We start from the raw sequence: 15,060 nt of genomic DNA, 5'->3' as shown, positions 1-15,060 counted from the left end.
GATGACAGAGGAGTCAGGAAAGTTGATGACACATCAGTATAAATTTATAATCTGAGTTAGGAAAAAGAAAAAAAAGATTAGAAAAGAATGAACAGAGTCTCCAGGACCCATGGGATAGTTTCAAGAGATTGAACGTATTTCAAGCAATAATAGAATGGGGAAAACTATGAAGAAATAATCACAGAAAACTCCCCAAATTTGGCAAAAGGTATAAATTTACAAATTCAAGGTCAACAAACCCCATACAAAATACAGCCAAAGAAATCTGTGTTTAGGCATGTCAAAATCTCACACAGCAAGAACCTGTGTGACCTTTTCTAATCTAGACGTAAGAGCCATTTCACATCTCTCTGCTGAGAATGTTGCAGAAGTCCAAGAACAGAGAATATACCCTCCACCACTTGATGGGAGAAACATAAAATTGTGGACCTAACTTTAATCTCAGTTAACTCACCTGTGGAATATGAAGAACAGTATCTATCTTAAGAGGGCTGACATAAGTCTTAAACAAGATTAAGCATATAGTATAGTGGGTCATGAAGACAGTTTTGAGACAGAGTGTGTTATGGACCATTATTTCACTTCCAAGAGACACGGTCAACAGTGCCCTTTCTGATCACCTGTGCAAATTTCAACTTGATGGGCTTACTGGTATTGCTGGGAGGGCCTCGTTATTTCTGTCCATGCGGATTTTATATTTTTTAACTTTTGTTTATGTCAAAATTTTCGTAATGACCTATGTATTATCATAACTCCAGTTCTATGTGGCTGCCCACAGTTTGACTCACTTCACTTCACTTCTTCACTTCTTCACTTCACTTCACTTCACTTCTTCCCTTCCCTTCACTCTTTCACTTCACTTCACTTCACTTCACTTCACTTCACTTCACTTCTTCACTTCACTTCACTTCTTCACTTCACTTCACTTCACTTCTTCCCTTCCCTTCACTCTTTCACTTCACTTCACTTCACTTCACTTCACTTCTTCACTTCACTTCACTTCTTCACTTCACTTCACTTCACTTCTTCCCTTCCCTTCACTCTTTCACTTCACTTCACTTCACTTCACTTCACTTCACTTCACTTCACTTCTTCCCTTCCCTTCACTCTTTCACTTCACTTCACTTCACTTCACTTCACTTCACTTCACTTCACTTCTTCCCTTCCCTTCACTCTTTCACTTCACTTCACTTCACTTCACTTCTTTCCTTCCCCAGGCTAGAATGCTGTGGCATCAGCCTAGCTCACAGCAACCTGAGATTCTGTGTTCTCATTTATAAAGGGGAACTAGTAATTGTAGTCCTACCAGAGGGCTGTTCTGAGGATTAACTGAGCTGATCCGTTTAAAGCCCTTGGCATAGTGCCTGCAAAGTGGTAAATTAAAGCTCAATAAATTTCAATGATTTTTTAGTCATTGTTATTTATTAGAGTTATCGTTATTATCATCTTCACGGACTTCACCAAAGAGGAAGAGGAAGAGAAGGAAAAGGAGAAATAACGACAGGAATTACAGACCAGTGGAGAGCTAATGACTCTCAGCCAATTGGGCAAGTCGATATGAGGAAAGTCAGAACTAGTTCTCCCCATCCCACCCCACCTATCTCCTGCACCACCACGAGAGGGCGCAGAGGAGCATTACCCTCTTAGGGACTGATGCAGGTTACCAAATACATACACATGTAAATGCAGGAAAAACTGCTCATAGGCTTCACTGTGGGAAAGGAAGCGCTGTTGGAAGGGGCTCTTTTGTGTTTTACTCTCTAGATGGCTATTTTGAAATATTTTCTTATTTTTCTCTCCGTTTTCCCTTCCTCATTCAAGCAGACAGTGAGCACCGGACACCTCCTCCACGCCTCAGAGAGGCAAAACTAGGGGCCTCTTTGGCCTGTATGTTCTAAAGGCCTGAGCTGCAGAAAAGAATAGATACATACTGAATGCCTTCGCCAGAATTATTAAGTGAAAGGTGTAAATGGTGGCACCCAGAGACGGGGCTGCAGAGGAGACGTTCAGGCCAGGTTTACTCAAGGGGGAGGGTGACTGGCCTGGGCAGTGCAAAGATGGCATCTGTGCTGGGGGCAGGGCAGTTAGAGACCACTTTTAGATGGGGCTATGGGGTGGGCACATTCCACATGTTGTTTGTTAGTTTAGGGTCTTTTGATGTGAACTTCTGGAGGGTGGGCTAGCCAGATCCTTCGTGCTTTTGTTTTAGAAAGAGAAGAGGAAAGGGAGGGGGAAAGGGTTTGTGCGGGGCTGCATTAGGCCCCCTAACATTAAGGATTATAGATTTCTTCCAAGCCAAAAGGAGCCTCCCAGTTGGGGCTGGACACAGACAGGGGCCTCATGCACACTCCAGCAGCACTGCTCGGAGTCAGGGAGACTCCCAAGAGGATGAGCTACTGGGAACAGCCAGGCAGGTGGGCCACAGCAGCCCTGAAGAAGGTCTTCGTGTTCCCAGATGTGATCCCAAAAGATCAAAAAGCCACCAGACCCACTCCAAGGAGGATGGCTCAGCGGTGGCCTCTGGAAACAGATAATCATAAACCCCAAATATCTTGACACACCCCAGAAAGACTGCAGTTAAAGTTTCCCACGAGGGGTCAACAAAACAACTGGATAAAAATAGGCATCAAATTAAGTTACAGGAGTCAAGTTTTATTTCCTATCAACTTGACTTTGCAGCCTCAGGTTCCTGTGACAACTCTGTACTTGTGCATCATTTGACTCTCTTCTAAGGACTTGAATCTTTTTCATCTGAATCTTATAGATGTTCGTTTTTCCCCTTGGGTAATTTTCATTACATTTTTGTTACACAGTGTCCCTGCAGGAAACCCACTAGGGAGGCAGGCATCTGCTGAGGATGCCCCTGCTGGTGGCTTCCCTGTGACTCTCCTCTCACCATAGACTTCTTTGATCCAATCCCAAGGCTGAAACACAGGGGGACCAATACCTTTCTCCCTCTTGGGCTCAGAGCTGCTGAGGCTGCCAACTGCAGGACTAGAGGGGTGTCCTCCAGCCTCCTTTCTTGCCTTACCTCAAAACAGGGTCCCTGACAGCCTCTTGGGGGCCTTTTCCTCCGCCCAAGCTCTGGAAATCCCCCACTGAGTGACAACCCTGACCTTGCTGAGTCTTGTCTGCTCACAGGTCACAATGGCAGGGAGCTCGAGCCCTATCATGGAAACTCCGAGTCATGAAAGGGCCTCTGCTCCCTTTTTTCTAGTCAGAGTTCTGTCACTTTCTAAGAAATATGTGTTTCTGTCTTCATTTCCAACCCAGCAATCCCTCCACAGCCCAGCTTGCAGGAGCAAGAGGAGGGGCAGCTGGAAATGAAAGGGGACCTCACGCTCACATGTGTCCCTTTGCTTGTTTCTACCCGATTGTGCCATATGACACGGGAAGGGCATGGTTCAGACTAAGTGACTTGCTTCAACTCAGCTAGTAAGTGATCAAGCCAGGATTCAAATCTATATCTATCTGATTCCAAGACCCCATCACGGGACCGTTGTTGCCTGATCCAGCACCCCCCGAGGTCCCCATGAGCCACCTTCCCGGAATCCATACTTCCAGCTCAGTTCCTAGGGTCACTAGCTAGGAATGACCCTATGCCCACTGCCCAGTCTGTTTCCCAGTTTCCAAAGCCCCAACAGGGTAATGAGAATAATGAATCTCAGTGGTCTAACTTATCTTTTCAATCTAGACACACAACTCCTGACTGGTCTATGGAACACCCTCTGGGGCTGGGAGGCATATACCACATTAACTCTTCTGGGGAAGTTGAAAGACTCTGCAGGCTTTGCACCTGGGAACAAACTTCCTTGGAAGGGGATGCTAGTGAAGCAGGCAGTGGTCAACATAGCCAGAACTTGACAGGGAGGGAGACAGAGGAATTTGTTTGAGCTCCTCAGACTCATGAGAGACACAGGCCCTGTTCAGGGTCTATTCAAAGTCATTACCCAACAGGGGTAAACTGAAAACCACTCATCTTATTATTGTTAGCTTCCTAAGTGAACTCAGGAAATTATCCTCCCCAACCTGCAGGCCACTATCATTCCATCGTTCGTTCATTTCATCATTCAGTAAGCTTTTAATGCACACCTAGTATGTGCCCGACACAGGCAAGTATTAAGGCTGGAGCATGGAAGAAAAGTTCTGCACTCATAGAGCTTGGTGTAGTGAAGGAGATCAAACTAGAGAATCTGGGAGGCCGAGGTGGGTGGATTGCCTGAGCTCGCAGGTTCGAGACCAGCCTGAGCAAGTGTGAGACTCCACCTCTAAAATATGGCCAGGCATTGTGGCAGGTGCCTGTAGTCCCAGCTACTCGGGAGGCTGAGACAAGAGAATCACTTGAGACCAAGAGTTTGAGGTTGCTGTGAGCTATGACACCACATTGCTCTACCGAGGGCAACAAAATGAGACTCTGTCTCAAAAAACAACAAAAAAAAAAAAGAAAATATTTTTTAAAAACTAAAAAACAAACAATATAGTTTCAGCCAGGGAGAAGTGCTATAAAGGAAAATAAGCAGAGACAATGGCTAGAGAGTTGGGGGTGTACATAGTATTTCAGCATCAGTGGTCAGGGAAGCCTTCTCTGAGAAGGTGATGTTTGAGCAGAGACTAGAGAGTGGTGATAGAACAAGTCGTGTGAGCACTGAGAGATGGCTGCTTCAGAGGGGAGATCACAGCCTGGGCCAAGGCCCCAAGGAGGGAGGAAGTCACTTTAGGTGTGAATGGCCAAAAGGCAGGGGAGTGACTAAAGCAGAAAATAACAGGAAATAAAGCCAGAAGGGTTAGATAAAATTTGTCAGCCCGTGTTACGGATACTTTGAGACAAATGATTGTTGGGGGAACTGTCCTGTGCATTGGAGGGCATTTAGCAGCGGTAAACCTTTATCCACAATATACCAGTAGCAGCCCACTTCCTCTAAAGCCAAACATATCTCTGGACATTGCCAAATGTTCCCTGGGAGGGGCAAAATCACCCCTGGCTGAGAACTACTGGGTTGGGTAGGGCCTTGTAGCAGTTTGGGTTTCTGGGTATAACAAGAAGCCGCTGGAGGATTTAAGTAGAGGAATGACATGCCCTCATCCACTTAGGCATGTTTAAATCACCCCATTTTCTCTGCAGAAATAGATTTGTGTGGTGAGCTAGAGGCGAGAGCAGAGTAGAGGAGGCCAGGTAGGAACCTACTGGACGCAAGTAGGAGGGATGCCGGTAGCCAGGACCAGATTAGTTACGGAGGTGACAAAAAGTGTTCCAGTTCAACATCTGTGTTGGAGGCCGAATTGTCAGGAGTCATTAATATGTTAGTCAGAGCCCTGCCCACGTCCCTGCTGTTGCAAGCACCTGCGACTCGGCGTGAGAGCCTTGCCTGGCTGCAGCTTGGCCCACACCTGACAACATGGGGACACTGAGGGGATATCCCTGAAAGCAAGTCCTCGATTGATGACAAGCCTTGATGGATAGGTAGGTCTTTGGGTAGGACGACTCTGAGATATTTTCTACACAGTCTCCCAGAAGTCCCTGGTGGGGCTGAGACTGAGTCGCCCCATTACAGAGCCAACCGGCTCACTGGAGAACCTGCAGTGGCCTCCTTCCCTTGTGGGTCTCACTTCCATTTCCCTACTGGAGCTTCCTGGGATCCCCTCCTAATAAACTACTTACACTCAAATCCTTACCCGAGGGTCTGCCTGAGGGACCCCAACTTTAAAAAAGTGTAAGAAGAACTCCTCAGTCGTGGGTCTGACCAGTTGAGCTATATCTTTTTAGCCCAAATAGCGACGTGGATTGAGCATCCGCCAAGCACCGCGCTGGACCTGTCCCATACAGCGTGCCAATTAACGAGAACTCCACATTGCACTGTGGCTAGGATCACCCCCGTACGGCCAGTAAGAAAACAAGCTCAGAAAAGTTAACCAGGTGCCCAGGGTCAGGCAGCTAGTGAGCGGTGAAGCTGGTTTTCAACGAGCAGGAGGTGAGGGAGATCAACAGACTACACTGCTCTGGCTCAGCCGCCCAAAATGTGGGGTGATGGTGTTCCCGACTTCCACGTTCCAGCCCCTTCCTCCCAGCTGGAAAGTTCCCATTTCCTCATGGTAGAGATTCTTAATGGTACTAACATCTACCTTGTCACTGATAGAGAAAGTGGAGGAGATGGAGAAAGGAGAAAAGAGAGACCGCAAGGGCAGAGGATGGGACAGAAAGTGCAGATAGTGGTGGATTTGTCATCCCACCTCATCTTCCCAATAAGGCTTAAGGGAAGCATTAGCTCATATTCGCCTCCATTAACAGAAGGGAGAAAAGGGCAAATTCCACAGGACAGTCAAGGGAAAATCCAGCCAACTTTACACTTCACTGTGACTCAGATTCAGCCTCTGTGTTTTCCATTTCCTTTTTCTTTCTTCTTTCCTTTCTTTCTTTTTTTTTTTTTAACAAAACAATTCCATATCCCAGTTTCTGAACATTTCCTGGCTGGTCCCTGGAAAGCACTTAAGCCTCATCAAGAAGCAATCAAGAAACAGCTGTAGGACTTAAAAGCAAGGATAGCAGCTGTCAGAGAGAGGTTCTCTCCCTTAGTGCTTCAAAGCATGAAAGGGCTTTGCAGACAGAAAGCGGTGGTCAGAGTGTCTGTGGCGGCGATCAGGCTAGAAAGCAGCCTGTGTGTCTGCAATACAAGAGGGAAGTCTCATGGCTGGAGGAGTGTGTGTCTGTGTGACCACGGGGTGGTTCTTTAGCATTAATCACGTGGCAGTGTCGAAAATCCACACATTGTGGGCTGGGCACGGTGGCTCACACTGTAATGCCAGCTACTCTGGGAGGCCGAGGTGGGTGGATTGGCTGAGTTCAGGAGTTCGAGACCAGCCTGAGCAAGAGTGAGACCCCCCATCTCTAAAAATAGCCAGGCGGTGAGGAGGGCGCCCATAGTCCCAGCTACTCAGGAGGCTGAGGCAAGAGAATTATTTGATCCCAAGAGTTTTAGGTTGCTATGAGCTGTGATGCCACAGCACTCTACCAAGGGCAAAAAAGTGAGACTCTGTTTCAAAAAAAAAAAAAAATTCACACATTGCAATTTGGATGTACAAAAAAACTATTGCTATTATTTTCACTACCCGATCTCACGCTGGAGAACCCGTTCCCACCAGTGGTTGGAAGAAACATTTAAAGAATGGCAATTGGCTCGGCGCCTATGGCTCAAGCTGCTAAGACGCCAGCCACATACACCTGAGCTGGCGGGTTCGAATCCAGCCCGGCCCGCCAAACAACAATGATGGCTGCAACCAAAAAATAGCCAGGAGTTGGGGCGGGCGCCTGTCATCCCAGCTACTTGGGAGGCTGAGGCAAGAGAATCGCTTAAGCCCAGGAGTTGGAGGTTGCTGTGAGGTTGCTGTGAGCTGTGATGCCACGGCACTCTACCCAGGGTGATAGCTTGAGGCTCTGTCTCAAAAAAAAAAAAAAACAGAGAATGGCAATTAAGGAAGATCAGCTCCTCTGAAATGAAGCAGTTTCTCTTCAAGTAAATATTTATGACCAGCGTGAAGTTCAAACTCTTTGTCAGGGCTGTTTCTTACTTTCCAAAAGGCTTCAGGATGCGGGGCCTTTTGGCCCTGCTTGGGGTTGGAGCGTGGTTCTCCCCCTGCTGACTCCACCTGATGCTGCTTTGAGAGGAGACTCATCCCGCCTAGCCTCTCCCTTCTGATGCTGCGTTGCCACAGCTGGTGGACCCTGTGGTCTGTTTTCCTGGTGTGGCCAGAACACCTGGTCACTCACTGCCCCACCCAGCTCTCATGGGCTCAGCCTCGGCACATCCTCTGTCCTTTTTTTTAAGTTTCGGATCTTTATTAATCAGTGTAATGCTCAACACATCAACATGATTTCATGCATTTAGATGAAAAATATTTCCTGGTTAAGTGGAAAATTGTGCAGATGGCTTCTGGAAGACCATCCTAAGCAGCTTTATTGTGAAACATTTGGTTTAGAAGTAATCTGGACCTTCTTTCTTCAGTTTGCTATGATCCACATTCACTGAGCAGAACTTGTATTGATCAGTGGGACCCAGAGGGTTCCAGAGTTCTGGGTTATTCTTTCTGTCCCAACTAACATCTGGATTGAACAATGCCAGACACAAGACATACAGTGCTGCTCCAGTACCTCTGGCTCCAATAAACATGAAGAGGGGAATCAGGCTCGGATGCTTCTTGGCCTGACCGAGGATCTGGTAAAGGATGTTTGTGGCAGCGGCCTTTAGTCTAAAGGGAAAGAAAAATAAACCTGTGGGCCAAGACCTGGACTAAGTCTGTACTGAGGATATGTGGATATCCAAAGTCACCTAGGACCTCCCCTCTATACTTTTGAACTGTCTGCCCATTTGACAGCTTCTACTACGTGGTTATCTGGAATCTCGCCAGCACATCCAAAAAGTCATTCCATTCTCCATCTCAGATCCTGTGAGTAGTCAGACTCTCGGTCATCCATCTCCCCGGGCTCCTGTTATGTCATGGCACCTCTTCCTCCAAGTCTCAGCTTCCACAGAATCCTTTCATTCGTTATGTGAGTCAGGGGCCTCATTTCTTCATTCCCCCCAAAGACCTGTGATGTAAGACTGTTGGATGTGACAGTTGTTTACTGGAGATTCAGGCATAGGACAGGTATGTACTGAATGCAGCACAGAATAATTCCAGTAAGAACTTGAAGTTGGGGTCTAGCCATAAAAATCTCTGCCTTAAAAATCTGCTAGCCATTTCCAGACAGAAAAAGACTTTTTTCCTTTTCTTCCCAGAACCTGATCCGCTGTGTTCTGGGACGCCCACACATCTCTCCACTTCCCCTTCCCCACCTCATACTCTACCCGGTCTGTTACACTGACCGAGAGCAACTTCCAATCCCTTTCTTTCTTACACAGAGCAGTTTAGCTCTCTCTAGGCAACATGAGGTAGTGGTGGGGTGGGATGGCACGGAGCAGTCTCCCTTTTTATAATCAAATATGCTCATTAAGTTATTGCTCCCCTAAACCTGATAGTAATTCCCACTCTAAGAAGAATTTTGCCCTCATTTTAGACCAATCAACTCAACGTTAGCCAGCTCTACTAAAACACTTTTGTAATGCCTAGTCAAACATCTTTGTAAGGCCTCAAAACATTTTTGTAATGGGGTATATTTTTGAATCCTCACAATTAGCAGAAAGTATTATTATTGGTCCCCATTTCATAAAAAAGAAACCCAGGTTGGGCAGCGCCTGTGGCTCAAGGAGTAGGGCACCGGTCCCCTATACCGGAGGTGGTGGGTTCAAACCTGGCTCCGGCCAAAAATTGCAAAAAAAAAAAAAAAAAGAAACCCAGGCTCAGCAAAGTTAAAGAGTATAGTTGCTGGGCCAGGCACAGTGACTCGTGCCTGTAATCTTAGCACTCAGGGAGGCCGAGGCAGATGGATTGCTTGAGCTCAGGAGTTGGATGAGATCAGCCTGAGCAAGAGCGAGACGCAGTCTCTACTAAAAATAGCACGAGAAATTAGCTGAGGGTTGTGGCCGGTGCCAGTAGTCCCAGCTACTCAGGAAGCTGAAGCAAGAGGAACTCTTGAGCCCAAGAGTTTGAGGTTGTTGTGAGCTATCATGCCACGACACTCTACCCAGGGTAATAGAGTGAGACTCTGTCTCAAAAAAAAAAGCATAGCTGCTAAGTGAAACAACAACTGAGCAGCCAAGCAAGAACTCAGACCCAGGTCTGCCTTACTCTAAATTCCCATGCTCTCCACCAATGCCTGTCCTGGAGAAAGAGCTGTGTGTCTGGTGCGTCGGTAGCTGGGAGGCAAACCCCATGCTGAGAACCAATTCCCTGGTGGCAGAAAAGTCCCGTGTATTGCAGGGTCCTCTGTGGTGGGGATAGGCCTGGAGACGGTAGTCCTTGATGTTGAATAAACTTGTTTCCACGTTTCCAAACTTGTTTCCTACTGGTTTGATGCCCCATCCTCAAGGACCAACGTCCAGGGTTCCTGTTCCTCCCAAAGCCAGACTCTTCTGATAAGAGAGCCCCCATGGCAAGCACCAAAGCTGAGTTTGCCCTGAAAACAGTTGCCTTGGGGACTGACCACAGACCTCAGAGTGTCAGAGAGGCAGCTACAAACTTGAGGCTCTCCCAGATCACTCTAGTCAATGTACATCCCGGGCAGGCAGGCACTGTGCCTTTTCGCCTCTGCTGGGCCCAGACTGCTGAACTGAGTCTAATTCCATCCCCTGATGTTTCCTCCTTTGTTCATGATAAAGGGCTCCAGCAGGCTAGGCTGACCTCCGTGGCTGTGAGCACAACTGATCCCATTTAGTCAGCGCCAACTATGTGCCAGGAATTGTATACAATGACCTCATCTCATCTTCCCAGTCACCTGAGTTCCACAAAAAGTCAGCCCATTCTACAGATGAGGAAATAGTCTAGCAACAGCCTGGCAGTTTCTTGAACTTTCACAGCAGAAGCAGCAGAGACTGAAATTTGAATCAAAGTTTAGGCAGCACCGAGGCCTGCTGTTTTCACTATGCAATATCCCGGGTCAGAGGACGTAACAGCCTTCCCCTCCTTCCCAGTGATGACATGTCTCCCTTCTTCTTTTGTGTGAAGGTTGTGTTTTTGGTGCCAAAATATGATTCTAAAAAGCCCACTTCCCTGCTGCAGTGAAGGGTGGGGAGAGGGGCTGGGGCAGGGTTGGGCCACTGGTAAGTGATGCTGCCTCAGGAAACCTCTCCTAAGAGGACCTGGATACCTCGTGGGTCTGAGGGAGAAAAGAGCCTCAGAGACTAGGACTGGAGCTCCATAGGAATTCTCCCTCCAGCGCCTGGGTACCCACTGCCTGTGGACTTTTTATAAATAGACCAACTATGCACATGATACAAAATTCTAAAGATACGATGTGCCATATAAAAAGAAAAAAAGCAGTCTCCCTCCTACCCTGTCCCCCAGGCCTCCCTTCCGTTACCCTTCTAAAAGGAAAGTAGCTATGACCAGTTACTTAGGCAGCCTTCAAAAGCATTTACAAGCAGAGTCTTTTTTTTTTTTTTGAGACCGTTTCACTATGTTGCTCTGGTCAGAGTGCTGTGGCATCACAACTCACAGCAACCTCAACTCCTGGGCTTAAGTGATTCTCTTGCCTCAGCCTCCCAATAGCTGGGACTACGGGCACCCACCACGACACCCAGCTATTTTTTGTTGCTGTTGTCATTGTTTAGCTGGCCTAGGCCAGGTTCAAATCTGCCAGCCTTGGTGTATGTGGCTGGCGCCGTAACCACTGTGCTACGAGTGCCGAGCCAAGCAGAGTCTTTTTTACACACACTACCTGAGCCATTCTACCCCTTGCCCCTTTACCTAGGTGTGTCTTCTCATCATCTCATAGCCATGTGTAGGGGCTGCCTTGTGCTTTTTAGGAGCTGCTTGACAATCCAGTCCATGGAAGAGCCAGATTACTTCATCAGTTCCTTATTGATGAACTTCCATCTTCATCATTACAAACCATTAATATCTTGTATAGATCAAGTTGTACCTGTGTGAATATACCTGTAAGATAAATTCCAAGAAGTAGGATTACTAGTGCTTATTAAATACAGTATGTGTTTTTAAAATGTTAATAGATCGTGCCCGGTTCCATAGAGGCTATAGCAGTCCATACCCCACCAATGATGAAAGGCAGCTGAGGGAGCGCTTTCTATGTGAAGAAAAACCTTTAGCTGGAAGAGACCAGGCAGACAGGCTTGTGCTTGGCCCAGAAATCCATCCTAGAGCAACAAGTGAAGAAGATGAGCCACCACCACCAACAGGCTGTTCCAGAGGGGCAAGCCCATTTCCCTGGTGAGAAAACTGAGTATTCAGAGAGTTGACATGCCTTACTCAGGGTCATAGCCTGGAACCCTGTATGTCCAGGGCTAATTCCTCCAAAAAATGCATGCTTTTCCCTCTGACCTAAAGTTGTGGTCTCCTGGGTGACATGTCTTGGCTGCAAGTTGGAGAATCCAGTTCTTTCCTACTGTGAGCTGAAAATAGCTGGGCCTCCTGCATGGTTCAGAGCTTCCTCTGGTCTTTTCACTCCCACACATAAGGAACCAGGACCGATCCCCCACACATACTTAGCCAGCTGCTATTTCCAGCCTACTTGGGGCCCACAGAGCCTGGACTGTCTATTTCTCCGAGGTGGGTAGCAATGATTACCCTGGACATTCATTCACTGGCCTAAGGAACTGAAACGCTCAACAGATCCTCTCCCTGGCAACTACTGGGTGGTAGGCAGGGAGGGTGTGAAAAATGTCGAATGACCACATGGGCCACGGGCGTTATCATCAGCCACTCAGCAAATGGAAGAAGCCATGGTGAAGAGTTCTCTTTCTCTGTACATGGAAAGCGCCTTCACATCCATTAACTCATTCACCTCCACAGCAGTGCTTTAGCTAGGCAGGATTCTTATATTCATTCTTCCTATTTTATAGCTAAGAAAAAGGAGGTATGACTTGCCTAGAGGCAAGACCAGGTTGTTTGGTGCCTAACCCTGGCCACATCCTGTTCTGCCACATTTAAGCAATCTCCTGGCAGTACGAGATATTAAAAAAAAGAAACCATCTCCTATCTGCTCATATCCAGAAGGAGTCACCATGTCCCTAGCAATATTGTTTTGAACCCTCCAATACAGGGACATGTATGAATTTCTTTCCCTACATCCTCATCTTTTTAGCTCCAGAGAAGAATCTCTTGTGAGGAGAGGCTTAGGGTGTTTCTGACCGCTGGTCTTGCCCTGTATCCAGGTGCCTGTCAGGGCCTCTGGCACCCGATAGGTACTCAAGAAAGGTATGTTGTTTTCTTGGCTGGCTAGATGGATGAGTGGATGGGAGGACAGATGAGTGGGTGGCTGGTGGGCTGATGTTGGATCATTTGTTTGCTTTTATTTTTCTACTAGGATTCATTCTCCCTTCCAAATAGCACATTGACATCCTTGTATGGAATGCCTGTCCTTATCAGGGTAGACAGTCTCAGTGGGATAGCAGCTCAAGGGCTCTGTCTTCTCCCAGCCAGGAAGCAAGCAAATGACAGGAGCTTGGCTGATCATGCTCTCTCTCCCAGGACTGAATCATCGACAGAGGGAGAAAAGGATAGGAAAATTAGCTGAAGGACATTTATTTTAACAATACTCTGACGAGACTGTCAAGTAGTTTCTCTTTGCCCAGGCACCCAGAGTTTTTCTGGTTTCCCACTTGTCCTTTTTCCAAGCCGGTTTCTCCAGTGTCCTACCCATTCTATGAGCTACTCAACAGTACCCCTGAAACGTTACCTTCCTGAGTAAGAAGGGCGACATTATGATATGTGTACATACAGACTGTATACACTCTATATACACACACACACATATTGTTTTTCATCCATAGTTCCTGGCTCACAATTCTCATAACTCTTGTTTGGTCTTAGTCTTTTGTTATGTTGGGGCACTTCAAGAATCAGAATCCTGATCTCTCTGATGTTCCCCTACCCTCCTTTCACCTGCCTAAGGCTGGACACTAATCTGATTGTGAATTATAAAACTCTCACTCCAGAGAAGGTCCTGCCTGGGGAAAAAAATGTTGCACACAATGGCCAAGAAAACTCTGAACAGACAGGCTTTCCTGGGTGTCCTTGCTCAGTCTGTTAGTACTAGATCAGACCCTTTTTGCCCAGTCATGTCCCGGCATGGTTGTCCATGCTTCAATCATGCCTATCCAATGAGATTTCTCCATAAACGGCCCAAGAGGGCAGGGTTCAGAGAGTTTCCAATTAGCTCCACCTGTGAGGCTAATGGGAAGGTGAACAGTAACTCATCCACGTGCTGGGAGGGTAGTGCACCCTAACTCCACCAAGACAGAAGCTCTTCCAGACCTTGCCCTATCCATCTCTTCATATGGCTGTTTATTTCTATACCATTAAAATATATTTTGTGAGGCCAGGTGTGGTGGCTCACACCTGTAATCCTAGCCCTCTGGGAGGCCAAGATGGGCGGATGGCTTGAGCTCAGGAGTTCAAGACCAGCCTGAGCAAGAGTGAGACCCCATCTCTACTAAATATAGAAAAACTAGCCAGGCAGAGTGGTGCACACCTTAGTCCCAGCTACTCGGGAGGCTGAGGCAAGGAGATTACTTGAGCCTAGGAGTTTGAGGTTGCTGTGGGCTAAAACAAAAACAAAAACATTTTGTGTAACAAACTGACGGACATGTTTCCCTGAGTTCCGTGAGCCCCTCTAGCAAATTAATCAAACCCAGAGAGAGGTTGTGGTATCTCTGCCTGAAACTGGTCACTCAGACATTCTGGAGGCCGACACTCACTACTTGATGGGAAGGAGGGAACTGTCTTATGAGACAGAGCCCTCAACCTGTGGTTTCTGAGGTTCTCTCCAGATCAGTGTTTTTCAACCTTTTCTATCTCATGTCACACTTGAACCTATAGTTAAACTTCCGAGGCACACTTGAATTATGTTGATAAAAAAAATAAAAAGAGTAAGAAAAAAGAATATACTTACTGTGCTTTGAACTTCTTTCAAAAATAATTTAATTAATGGTCTTTAAATTTTTTCCTAGCACACCTAAGATCCTCCCATGGCACACCAGTATGCCATGGCACAGTGGTTGAAAATCACTGCTCCAGATAGATAGCATCAAAATTGAACTGACTGTCACGCCTATAATCCCAGCACTTGGGAGGTCGAGGCGGGTGGATTTGCCTCAGTTCATGAGTCGAGACCAGCCTGACCCAGACCGAGACCTTGTCTCTAAAAAATAGCCAGGTGTTATAGTGGGCACCTGTCGTTCCAGCTACTTGGAAGGCTGAAGCAAGAAGATTGCTTGAGCCCAAGAGTTTGAGGTTGCTGTGAGCTAAGACACCACAGTACTCTACTGAGAGTGACCAAGTAAGACTCTGTCTCCAAAAAAAAAAAAATTGAACTAACTGGAAGACACCTGGCTGGTGTCAGCTGCAGAGTTGATTGCTTGCTTGGCGTGTGGGGACAAACCCCCACATGTCTGTGACACAGGGCAACAGAACATCAGAAACACAGTGTGTTGTGGTGCGAGAAGGAAGGAT

General features: G+C 47.0%; 1 protein-coding gene across 1 annotated transcript; it reads right to left on the bottom strand.

The window, feature by feature from the left end:
* Positions 1-7,047: 7,047 nt before the first annotated feature.
* Positions 7,048-8,467, bottom strand: LOC128571086 (cytochrome c oxidase subunit NDUFA4-like). Its single transcript, XM_053570747.1, has 2 exons — positions 8,454-8,467; positions 7,048-8,277 (listed from the first exon to the last, which is right to left on the bottom strand). Exons 1-2 carry the CDS (start codon positions 8,465-8,467, stop codon positions 7,968-7,970), a joined length of 324 nt encoding a protein of 107 aa, XP_053426722.1. The 3' UTR covers positions 7,048-7,967.
* Between the last annotated feature and the right edge of the window lie 6,593 nt (positions 8,468-15,060).

This window comes from Nycticebus coucang, chromosome 18 (genome assembly GCF_027406575.1).
Source record: "Nycticebus coucang isolate mNycCou1 chromosome 18, mNycCou1.pri, whole genome shotgun sequence".
Classification (NCBI taxonomy): domain Eukaryota; kingdom Metazoa; phylum Chordata; class Mammalia; order Primates; family Lorisidae; genus Nycticebus; species Nycticebus coucang.
Note: the sequence above shows the minus strand (reverse complement) of the source record. Positions and strands in the feature narration are given on the sequence as shown.